Raw genomic sequence first — 11,842 nt, 5'->3', positions numbered from 1 at the left:
CTAGTTAGAAAGGGGGGGTTGAATTAAACATGAAAAAATTCAACTTCAAAATTTACTTCAACACAAAAGCTGCATTCAAAACTGTACACAAATGCCAAAGGACTCCTGGGATGACAAGTGCATTATACTTAATTTTGCTAATTTGCATGAAAAGTAATATTTGGGGTTAACCTGATGATATAACTAAATATGAATATAAAAATACCTAACTGCTAGAAAACAAAAGGTTATAAACAAATTAGTTCTTAAAGAGAGAGACAAGAGTAATTTTACTTTTAAATTGACAGGATAATTAACTGCAACTGTTAGAAAGCCAATTCAAAGCAAGTTATAGGAAATTTTACCTTACTAATACTTTTCTAACCTGTCATTAACATTTCAGGTTATTAATATTGACATATAATTATTAGAAATATAACCAAATTACTGTGACCACCTCATTACTTAAGAATGCATCATAAAACAAAAATCTACCTGAATTTAAATTTCTGGAGGTTGTGTAAACATTCTTAAAATCCAAGTTAACTACATCAGAAATAATATTTTCCCAATATATACAAATCATAATACTAAATATGTCATTACTAATCATGTCTCTTGAACAAAAAGATAATGTAAAAGCACATTGTAAAGCACAGTATTTGGGTATCATTTACATTGATGTAAAAGTTCAATAATGGCAAGTTAATACAACTAAACAAAAATGAGAGCATTAAGTTCCAACAAAAAACCAATTACACTGCCACACAATAATACTATTAGTATTTCCTGCAAACAAAAATAAGGTATACTAAAAAAAATGCTCCCTGGTTTTCATTAAAAAAATTTATTTAAATACTTTGGTTATATTAAAAATAAATAACCAATAATACTGTTCCATATGCCTGACTTCATTCAGATCTATAAGACAGCCATCAGGCAAAAAAAAATCTAATTTTCAACAGCAACAGCCTACAATATTTAGCATTCCATTTTATAGCAAGTCATTGTTTAGACACATTAAGACCCTAAAAAAATTATTTCTCAATTTTCTCTGTCTTGTAAAATAGGAATAAGAATAATGTTATGATAAAATATCTATAAAGGCAAAAAGAAAAAGAAATGTATCATGGCTATTACAACACCAAAGAATAAAAGTATATATGATACGCCTACATTATGATAAGATTAGTAAATTCATCTGGCCAGTATGGGTATTCAAAAATATCACTCCAGCTCTACCTAAAGGTAGTTAATGCGTCATTTGTGCAAATCATTAAATACCTCTTTAATATAAAAAGGTTTTAAGACTAACCTTCAGGTATTACTCCAATCTCTCTCTTTTTGCAAAAATAGATGCATATAAAATAGATCGAGAACACAGTTACAAGATACAGTATGATATGTAGATATGATAGGGGGGCCCCATTAATAGTATAAAGAATACAGTTGAAATATAATACTGTACTGACTACAACAAACCTGATCAGCATCATACTATTTGTGAAAAAAGATAATTTTCATTTAAATTAAAATAAAGATGAAAGACAGTGATTTATTATGCATCCATATTTTACAGGTTTATACAATTCAAGTATCTATAAACTGTGTAATTTCAAAAAAAGCATGCTGCAACTTATTTTATATATATTAGTTTCTCTAGACACATGTTTGTAATTAGGTTATAAACCCCTTAAAAGTATTTTGTTGGCTGCAACTTAAAGTACTTACGATGAACTTGTTTATTATCTATCACTGTATATAATAGTCTTCATGCAAAAAGAAAGTACCAATTCTGGATAGCCAACAAAAAGAAGTATTTTTTACATTTTTTTAGTTTATCAAAATAAAATTAATAATCAGATATCTGAAAATGTGTCATTTCTTGAATATTTTTCAAATATGACCAAAATTCCCTTTAATAGCAAGTTTTATATCCTTTCAAAGAACTCACTGTTGTTGATGAATAAAATATTTCATGAGACTAAGAAATACAGAATTTGGAAAGAAAGTTAATTACATGACTTATTCCAGCAGTAAGATTTAAAAACACTGTTTAAAGACTGCAATTTGCTACCAAACCTGCAAAATTTAGTTGTCTTCAAGAAAATCTGTAAGAAATCAACAATTGTGGTCAATATGTCAACAGTAATCTAAGTTATTAAAAAATAATTGCTTAGAAGCATAATAAATACACACTCATTACCAAATGAACCACAGCACAAGTGCCTAATAATGATCAAATTGCTTATGTGAAATATGCCTTTATCTTGGAACCAGCCTAAACCTAAAGAAATTATGAATAATGTTAATTCTATAGCTGCTTATCATATAGAACTAAAATTTTCTTTATATTGGTTGTCATAAACTTCAATTTTTATGCTCATAAATTCATACTAAATAAAGTACTAATGCTCAACATTACAATAAGAAAAAAAAAAGATCTGCATAAAAAAATTAAATTTCTTCGTTTCAATAAATTGAAAATTATTTTAAATGAACAAGAAAAATTTAAGATTTACCAAACTGATTACCCATAAGCATGACCACGTAAATTAAAATCATTTGGTACTAACTTTTAACCTGCCTAACAAACAAACATGTTGAATTAAATCAAAGAGCATGTACCAAGGTATTTTCAACATCACTCCAAGATTTATGGGACTTGCCACAGTAATAGGCAAATAAATAACTTACATTGTGATCTCACTTAGCTTATGTATGGACACTTTTTACACTGATTACAAGACACCTAGTCCATATAAAACAAAATTAAATAATTTCTCAATCTTATGTCCCTGAATTTAAATTTCTTTTATTACCATGTTTTCAAAATTAAAACTTCAGAAAAGATGTTTAATGTATAAGGGTAAATATATGTACTGGTGTTAAAAAGGGCTTGATCCACTACTAACCACATGCCATCCAACATTAGATAGGTAAAAAGGTACAAGGGTAACTGGTCTTGTATTATGGAAAAAAATAAAAACTTTACCAATTGATTGTCCTCAGATGTCGAGACTGAGGGTAAGGTAAGAATGTTATTTCAAAAGCTTCAGAACTAACAATTTCACTATGGTATGGCTCTCGAAATTACTATACTTCCAACTAACTGGCAATACAAAATCTGCCAACTAAAACATCTAGTGCCATAAAAACACTGAAATATATACCATGAGACAGTTACTAATAGACGTCTTCCACCTCTGCTCTTAAAAAACATGCTACAGTGGGTGGTCTAATGTTCTGAATATAGTACTGTATCAGCAACTGAGTAGAGATAACTGATCATGCTAAAGCAAAGCTAATAAAAAACTGTACTCTTTCCATGTCCCTTCAGCTTTCGATTACTCATGATAAAGCGTGCTTCCATAAAAAGGAATATGACTGCAAAAGGTAACGTAATGTAAGCAGGGCAAGGACAACTGCAAATAAAAATTAATACCTCTGTGATTCATTCCTTCACCCTTAGTCAAGAGATATTTCCCAGGAGTATCAGTCTTTTTAAAGTGAACTACCATAAGAAATTTCTACAATATCTGCATCACAGTGAATACATATGTAAGAATATACTCATATAACTGAAGATAACCAAGTTGTTTCTTATATAATAACCTTACTTCTAGTGTGCACTCCACAAAAGCAAAGAGGGGTGGGAGCTTTGGCCTGGCATGAGCATGGGAAAGCAGCTTCTTGGCTCCCATCTAGACTACTGGCCAAATTATTTTCTTGAATACTTGCGATCTCTTGAGTATGACCTGAAAGACACAAATTACAACCAAAGTACAAACAGAATCAAAACAGTTGAAATCTAACATCAAGCTATCATAAAGTAGCTACAATGATACTCTTATATCAAAACACTCAATTTACTTTCATAAATTCTTGGAAAAAAAACAGGGAAAACAGTCAGATTCCAAAAACCTGTAATTTTGTTGCTTACTTCCAAATAAGCCTAAATAAATATCTTGCATCTTGTTGCTTAGGAATTAAGACCCATTTGTTCTCAAGTGAAAACTGAGCTAGTTTACTAAAAATAGTAACATTAGGATCATTCCTTCATTCCTTTTACCTTACCTCCTCCCCACACCTCCAAAAGAACATTTTTAATGCAAATGTATTTTTATGCCTCTTATTTTAGTAACTATCTTAAGGGGATCGGCCGCCTAAAAACCCCCAAAAATCTTCAAAAACTTCAATTTGCTGAAAGAATGTGTCCATGAAGCATTATGCTAAAATTTGCCTTATTTCTCTAGTTATGGCCTCAAATGTAACAATAACTATTATTAACAATAACTATATACCCATAAAACACCAGTAGCGCAAATGATTTAGTCTGGTATAGTTTTTGCTATATATGTTACGAAAACTTCCTTTGAAATGAAATGTATAATGTCAATAATATCCTACTTGGCACCTTTTTAGTTATTCCTAGCATGACAAAGCACGCATCATGCCATGACGCCGACTGTGGCCACAGTTGCCTAAAAACTTCCAAGTTAGAAGGTCACGTTTTTCACGCTCGCTAGCCTTGACTGAACTCTGTATTTTCTGCAGTGTTTTTGTTTTTTCACCATGCCTAAAAGGTCCAAGAGTTCACTTCATGCTTCTAGAATGCGGAAAAGCCAAATGGATAAGTCCAGGCGAGAAGTAGAAGAAAGAATTCAAAGAAATTGGTGCCATAGAGGGGAATGGAGCGACGGAGAGAGAAAGAGTTGTCGCCCAGCAAATGGCGCAGGCTGCGATCTCTGCTGACCAGAGACCAACCACATCCACCCCTAAATGTCTCTTTATTCGTTCGTCACTACTAAAGGGCAAAGATATTTTAGAAGAAGAAAGCGGTAGCTCGGAGGCTGATATTATAGACGATCCTGAAAATAAAATGATCATAATAAGTGAAGCAAGACTTGATGAATTACTTGAACCACGAATCCCTAATTGTGAATGTAAAGTAATTCCCAGGATCCACTTGGCAAGGGATGGATTCAAGACACTAATAAAAAATGTAGGCAACTATGATACCCTAGAGTAATACCTTGCAACAAGATCAGACAGGGGGTACCAGGAGCCTAAAATGTATAATAATGTGTCTTAGGCACATAAATAATCAATTAATATTCTTATTTATAATCATTTTGCATTAATTAATACCCAAAAATAAAAATTAAAACCGTAAAATTAATTGTAACACAGTCTTTTACTTTTTTTTTACGTTAACTAAAACTTTGAAGGCCCTTTTACTTTTTTTATGTAACTAAAACTTTAAAGGCCCGTTTCTCAAAACAAGTTTTTCACCTTTAAAATGCATCTCCTCCCTTAGTATTGGACCAATCTAAATGAAATTTTATATACAACATGGGGAAACATGGTAGATTAATAAAATGCCGGGGATTTTTAATATTTTGAGTTGCTGATTTTTGGTCATTTTTTTCTGTCATTTTTCCAGGAAAATTTCATAAAGAAAAAAAATTCATATCTCGAAGAATTGAAAAATCAAAAATCCCTGGCATTTTATTGAAGGTCCATAAGTGTTTTATACGTGGTTCAAATCCCATCCCTTAAAAACTAAAAGCAAAGGAGAAGATGCATTTTGAAAATGGCCATTTTTGGCTGAAAAACACTCTGGCGTCACAAAACCTACGGTCATTGACTAAAAATTTTTTCCCCAGAAGTTCCACATAATGTCCTTAAACAAACCCCCTATATATCAACAACCTGTCATGAAAAAAGTGGGAAACCGGCCGATCCCCTTAAAGATAAAGAAATACAATCTGTGCCAATTTTCTGTCAAGATGGTAATGAGTAAAATCAGCAGCCAACCATTAAACACCTCCAACTGGCTAAACTTTCTCTCTTCAAAGATAAGTAATACACAACCTGTAGTTTGTTGTTTTCAACATTAAGAGCAATAAATTTTTATTAAAAATGCTAATTTCTTTCAAGCTGATACCCTATGACATAAGAGGCCTATTCTTTAACCAACACCCATCCATGTGAAAACACCCCAAAAATTGAATTAATTAAAAAAATATTTTCAACGCTAGGGCATTAACTAAGGCTTTAATTGACAGCATAATTTGTTCCTTTCAAGCTGGTAATCAAGAAAATTTAAAACACTTACTTTTATAAAAAGAATATGCCAAACTAGTAATTTCCTAGTCAATGCTTTAACCAGATTTTTCCAATCAAATCTATGAAAAATGAGACAGTGTTGACCTTCCCACTAGACCTTTTGAAGTGTGCTTTATTTGGAAAAGAAGGACTGGCAGTCCAAATCATTGGTGGAAACAATAATAATAATGATAATACAATAATAATAATAATAATAATAATACGTATTATTGAAAGTGATGGCTGCATTCAGTTTATAGAGTTTTCTCTATTTTTCTAATAACTGACTTTTCTTGGTTACTGCATTGCGCCAATAACTCTCCGATACTTGTCATTTCTGGAGGGGGAAATAGTCGTAGGTTGGGATATAATTTATTTCTGTTGCGTACAGGTTTGTCCGGTAACTGAAATCTGGGGCTCATGGTCCATATAGTTGTTAAATCAGCTACTTGTAGCTTGATTTAACAGCTATACCGATCTGAGAAAACTCTACGAACCATGATCCCCACACTTCAGTTACCGGATGAACCTTGTATGCATCAAAATAAATTATATCCCCAATCTATGACTATTTCCCTCTCCAGAAATGACAAGTATTGAAGTTACTGGCGCAATGCAGTAACCAAGAACAGTCAGTTATTAGAAAAACAGAGAAAACTATATAAACTAAATGCAACCGATGCAGCCATCACTTTCACTAGTACATGTTTGAAAGAGGGTCTACTACCCACATTGATGATGATGATGATGATGATGATAATGATGATGATGTAGGTATAAAACCTTCAAATAAGTAAAATAGGTAACTTCTGCATCAGCTGCATTTAACACTCACTTACCGATGACATTCTGGAATGTTGTAAAAAATTAACTACATTAGTTACCGGTGACAGATTTATGCCATCCAAAAAAGTAAATTAAAATAAAATACTACTTTTCATGTCAATGTGTCTTGTTTCTGCATATAGATGAATGATAAAAAGTGACACTCAATGGCTAGTGATCAAGTTTACATCTAGTGCGGTGGCCTGCAAGGTAGTGATCTTGATCAGTCTTGTCACAGTTGTGCAAGGGTAAGCATCTGCGTTCATTTCCCACATGAAAAGTGTTATACATATCTGTGTTAGTTGTAATCCGATTTTTCCATTTTTTAATATTTATTCTTTAATCACAGCAGATATCAACGATTATGTAGAAGTAAGTACGAAAGGCAAAAGCCCTGAAAGTGAGTGTAATCTCAAGGGAAGGTGATGAGGCTCATGGTGGGGTGAATGTAGTTACCTCAACCACAGCGAGTGAACAATACATCATGTCACTTACTGAATTTCAGAAACAAATTCTGACCCCAAGAGACCTTGTTTGAGGATGAAACAAACTGAAACAAGTGAAGATCAACTGGAAGAGTCTGAAGATGAGCTTGTAACAGATGACCCTCAGAATATGCTGAAGAAAATTCATGTGTGTAAATGAAGGATGTGCTTTAACCATGGCCTGAAGAGAGGGAAGGGAAGTGAAAGTGAGGATGAGGTGATGCTGATGATGATGTTATTACTGTGATGATGATGATGATACAGGTATTTATGCAAAATGCATGGTTTATCTGTGGCAATGCATAAGCATGGGTGTGTGTGTGTATGTGTGCACTACGGGGAGCGAAAGGGAAACAAAGTAATGCTCATGTTGGATGAGGAGCCTGAGTGGTCATGTGACCCAACATCCCCATTGTCCATCCCAGGATGTCTGTGCCCATTCCAACCAACTCCCTTGGCTTTCTCCATCTGTTTCTAATCCCTAAGTTTGAGAATTCTGCAAAAGAAACAAATATGTATGCACACTTCTGCAGGGTGCAGTTGAGGATGGGAACCAAGTATTCTTGTCATGGGTGCAATATTGCTGGTATTACTCACTATCTGAGGTTTTGAACATTCATGGGGATTTACTGTTTACCTCAGGAACAGGACTACTGGTCCCAAGGTTCCTGTGACCCTCCCATTCCCCAACAAATTATAGAACAGAATATAGAACTTAGGCCAAAGGCCAAGAGCTGGGACCTATGAAGTCACTCTGTTCTCAAAGGGAAATTAACGGTAAGAAGGTTTGAAAGGTGTAACAAGAGGAAAACCTCAAAGTTGCACTAAGAAAGAATTGTTTGAGAGGGTGAAAAGTCAGATGGAAGAAAGAGAATATGAACAGAGGGCCCAACAGATTATTACAGTTAATCGAAATCAGCAGATTGGCAAATATCTCTACTTTTTCACTAGAGGCAGTGCCAAAGGAAAACAGGGATATGCTCGAGCTGGAGTATATGCAGGAAACATGCAGCAGACTATATATAGTATCAGTGCAAAATCTTTCCTTTGACAAGGACATGCTTCCCTACAAAGGAAAATTATCCAAAATGGTTTATAACCCCCAAAAACCTGACAAGTATAGTATTATAACTGAAAGTGGATATGTCCTGGAAGACTTTTATATTTCTCATGGCATAATACCGTGTTTGGGCTTTTGGCACCATATATGAATAAATGGTACCATGTCTTTATGGATAATTTTTATAATTATGTTGCCGTCTGAGGAACTTTTGGAGCATGGCATCCACACTAATAACACTTTGACGCTGACAAGAGTAGCCCTGAAGCCACTGCAAGCACTTTCGCATTCAAAAATGCCTTGGAACACACTGGACAGTGCTGCAAAGAGATTATCTTCGTGATCTGTTGGCAGGACAATCACATCATCAGTATGATCACCAATGCTGATGGTGTGTCAGCTGAGGAGGAACTTCACCTTAAAAGAGTATGGAAAAAAATGAATGTCAACACTGCAATCAACTACCTTGCAATGCCCATATGTGGTGTGACATTACATAAAGAGTATATGAGAGGTGCTGATAGATTTGATCAGAAGACCAAGTACTACAGCTTCACCCGGAAGAGTCATGTGGACAAATTAGCTGTTCTTGTATCTGGTTCAGGCGTTGCTGCAGAACGCACATGTACTTTACCTGAAATATAACACAGATGCCCAGAAAGTGACTATACTGTAATTCAACAAGTTGGTATGGGATGCACTCCTCTAACTTTACATCAATGAATGGCCTGCTAGTGGCAATGACTTCCCTTGTACTTCTTCTATGCCTACAGATAAGCAGGGTTGCTTTTGCCCTCCTGCCCAACATGGCTGCCCTGCAGCACCTTCTGTTGGGGCTGTGGACCCTGAAGACCTTGTTGTTTTGAAGGGTGATGATGATAATGATGATGCTGATCTCAAGCAGGAAACACCATCACCCAAGAAGAAGCCAAAGATCCTGGATCCTTCTGGACATCTAAAGAAGACCATCACTATGCCAATGACGCATACTCTTAACATTTGGACATAAGAATGGTAAGAGTACTTGTCAATGAAGTCGAAGGTAGTTGTTGTAAAGTACTTGTCAGTGAAGTTGAAGGTAGTTGTTGTTGATTGGATATTAAACAATATTTGTAGCATATTTTTTAAAAATATAAATGTGTATGTATAAAACACACACACACACATATATATATATATATATATATATATATATTATATATATACATAATCTTGGACTTCGAACTTAATCCGTTCCAGAAGGCTCGTCAAAGCGCAATTTGTTTGAAACATGAAACAAATTTTCCCATAAGAAATAAAGGGAATAAGGATAATTCATTCCAGCCCACCCAAAACGTCCCCACTTCTAAATTTTTTCCTATTATTAATGTGTTCAAAAGTTAAATTAAGAGTGTAAAGTAATAAAACAGTATGTTATACGGAGTAAAATTTTCAAAAAAATTTTGTTTCTGGGTACAAGCTAAAAACGCAATTTACAAACTGTTTAGTGAGAATGGCGTGCAGCTGGGTGGGATTGAGGGAGGAGAGACGGGATCCTCTTGATGAAACTGAAATGGTCGCAGTAGGCTAAGGTTGATAAAATAAATTTTATTCACATTCTTCAAGGATTATCAAAGGAATCGATAGTGAGTGTGTGTGTGTGTCCGATTGTGTGTTTGTGTGCTTGTAGAGAGAGAGAGAGAGAGAGAGAGAGAGAGAGAGAGAGAGAGAGAGAGAGAGAGAGAGAGAGAGAGAGAGAGAGAGTGTGTGTGTGTGTGTGTGTGTATGATTGTCGACTTGTTTACACTTGGATCTCAAGCGCACGAAGGAGATTAATTATGCCACAACATATCAACTTACCATTGGCAAACAGTAGAATTTATAATTATAATCCAATAAACAAGAGGATTTTGCAAACAAATATGTAATAAGTAAAGAGTGCAAGTAAGGAAAGGAAAGAGAGATCAAATAACTTTTCACAAGTTAGTCATTTAAACAAACAATCCAAGGCACATAAAACTGGCAAAATGTAGTGAAAGAAGAGCCCGGCCCAAGGTGGGAAGTCAGTGGGAAGCGGACCCCCGTCTCCCACCCAATAACCCACAACCATCGCCTCCCTCTCCTCTCTACCGTCTCACAGCGCAGTCCCGAACACTCGTTCAAGTTAGGACTCGATTTTTTATTGCTAATATACTGCATTTGATTGTTTTTATATTGTATCATTCTTAAATTTATTGTGAAATTCCCATCTTTTATTTTTTTTATGTGAATTTTTATTGCTTTTACATGCATACATTAATGCTTTTAATGTCTCTTCTCCTTCTCTCCTCAAGTAAGACTCTCTTTCGATTTTTTATTGTTACTGTATTGCATTTGATTATTTTTATATTGTATCATTATGTTAAATTTACTGTATTGAGAAATTCCCTTTTATTTTTTTTATGTGAATTTTTACTGCTTTTATGTACGTACAGTAATGTTTTTTCTGTCTCTTCTCCTTCTCTCCTCACAGTATAAACGCTCCCTCCCTCTGTCTCAAGTCAGCTGTGCGTCATCGTGGTGGCATATGATTTTGTTCATCTTTTATGTTACATTTTATTGTGAAATGCTTTATTCTTTTATTTATTTTGTTGAATATGGTTATCATTAAACTATATATTGTGCTTGCGCTTTATGTTTATAACTGTAAAGGAAAATACATGCTAATACAGTTTTTCTCGTAGGACACAGTAGGCTGTCAAGTACAAGTATAAACAAGACAATTGGTCGGGTTGAAGTACAAACATTTGTTCGATAAACGAAACAAAATTTCTTAGAACATTTCTGTTGAAGAACGGGATGTTCAACAAAGGAAATGTTCTACAGACGAGGTACCACTGTGTGTGTGTGTGTGTGTGTATATATATATATATGAATATATATATATATATATATATATATATATATATATATATATATATATATATATATATATATATATATATATATATATATATATATATATATATAGAGAGAGAGAGAGAGAGAGATAGATAGATACATATATATATAATACATATATATATATACTATACATATACATATATCACATATTACCACAGGTGAAAAATAAGAGGCGGGGTGTAGGTCCTGACCGGTTTCGACTTTATTTCCAAGCCATTGATGAAGGACTGATACAGAGTATAAGAAGTCACAAGTATATATATACTACAGGAACAGTACTAACGAACATACACAACTGTTAGAGAACTACATATCCGCCCACCGGCCGGTGTCGTGGTAGGAGGGGCCTTCAAAACTCATTTGACTAAAAATCACAATATACTCTCAAGGGACAATACTGATAACCATACCGACCATGGGTGACCTCAGATCCACACCTGACAGGTGTCAGGGAGGCGAA

General features: G+C 34.2%; 1 protein-coding gene across 4 annotated transcripts in view; it reads right to left on the bottom strand.

Moving 5' to 3' along the window:
* Positions 1-807: 807 nt before the first annotated feature.
* The window catches only part of LOC136838846 (zinc finger Ran-binding domain-containing protein 2-like), an 88,360-nt gene continuing 77,325 nt past the window's right edge, over positions 808-11,842 (bottom strand). The window contains exons 9-10 of one of the 4 annotated variants that reach the window (XR_010853140.1): positions 3,600-3,737; positions 808-2,090 (exon numbers count right to left, since the gene is read on the bottom strand). Coding sequence is in view for 2 of the 4 variants with exons in the window: in XM_067104491.1 (XP_066960592.1) it covers positions 3,701-3,737 (37 nt within the window). In the remaining 2 variants the exon portion in view is untranslated. Of the gene's footprint in view, positions 2,091-2,508; positions 3,738-11,842 lie in introns of those variants that run through there. The other 3 variants (XM_067104491.1, XM_067104489.1, XR_010853141.1) reach the window with 3 other exon arrangements.

The sequence above is a fragment of the Macrobrachium rosenbergii genome, chromosome 5 (genome assembly GCF_040412425.1).
Source record: "Macrobrachium rosenbergii isolate ZJJX-2024 chromosome 5, ASM4041242v1, whole genome shotgun sequence".
NCBI lineage: Eukaryota > Metazoa > Arthropoda > Malacostraca > Decapoda > Palaemonidae > Macrobrachium > Macrobrachium rosenbergii.
Note: the sequence above shows the minus strand (reverse complement) of the source record. Positions and strands in the feature narration are given on the sequence as shown.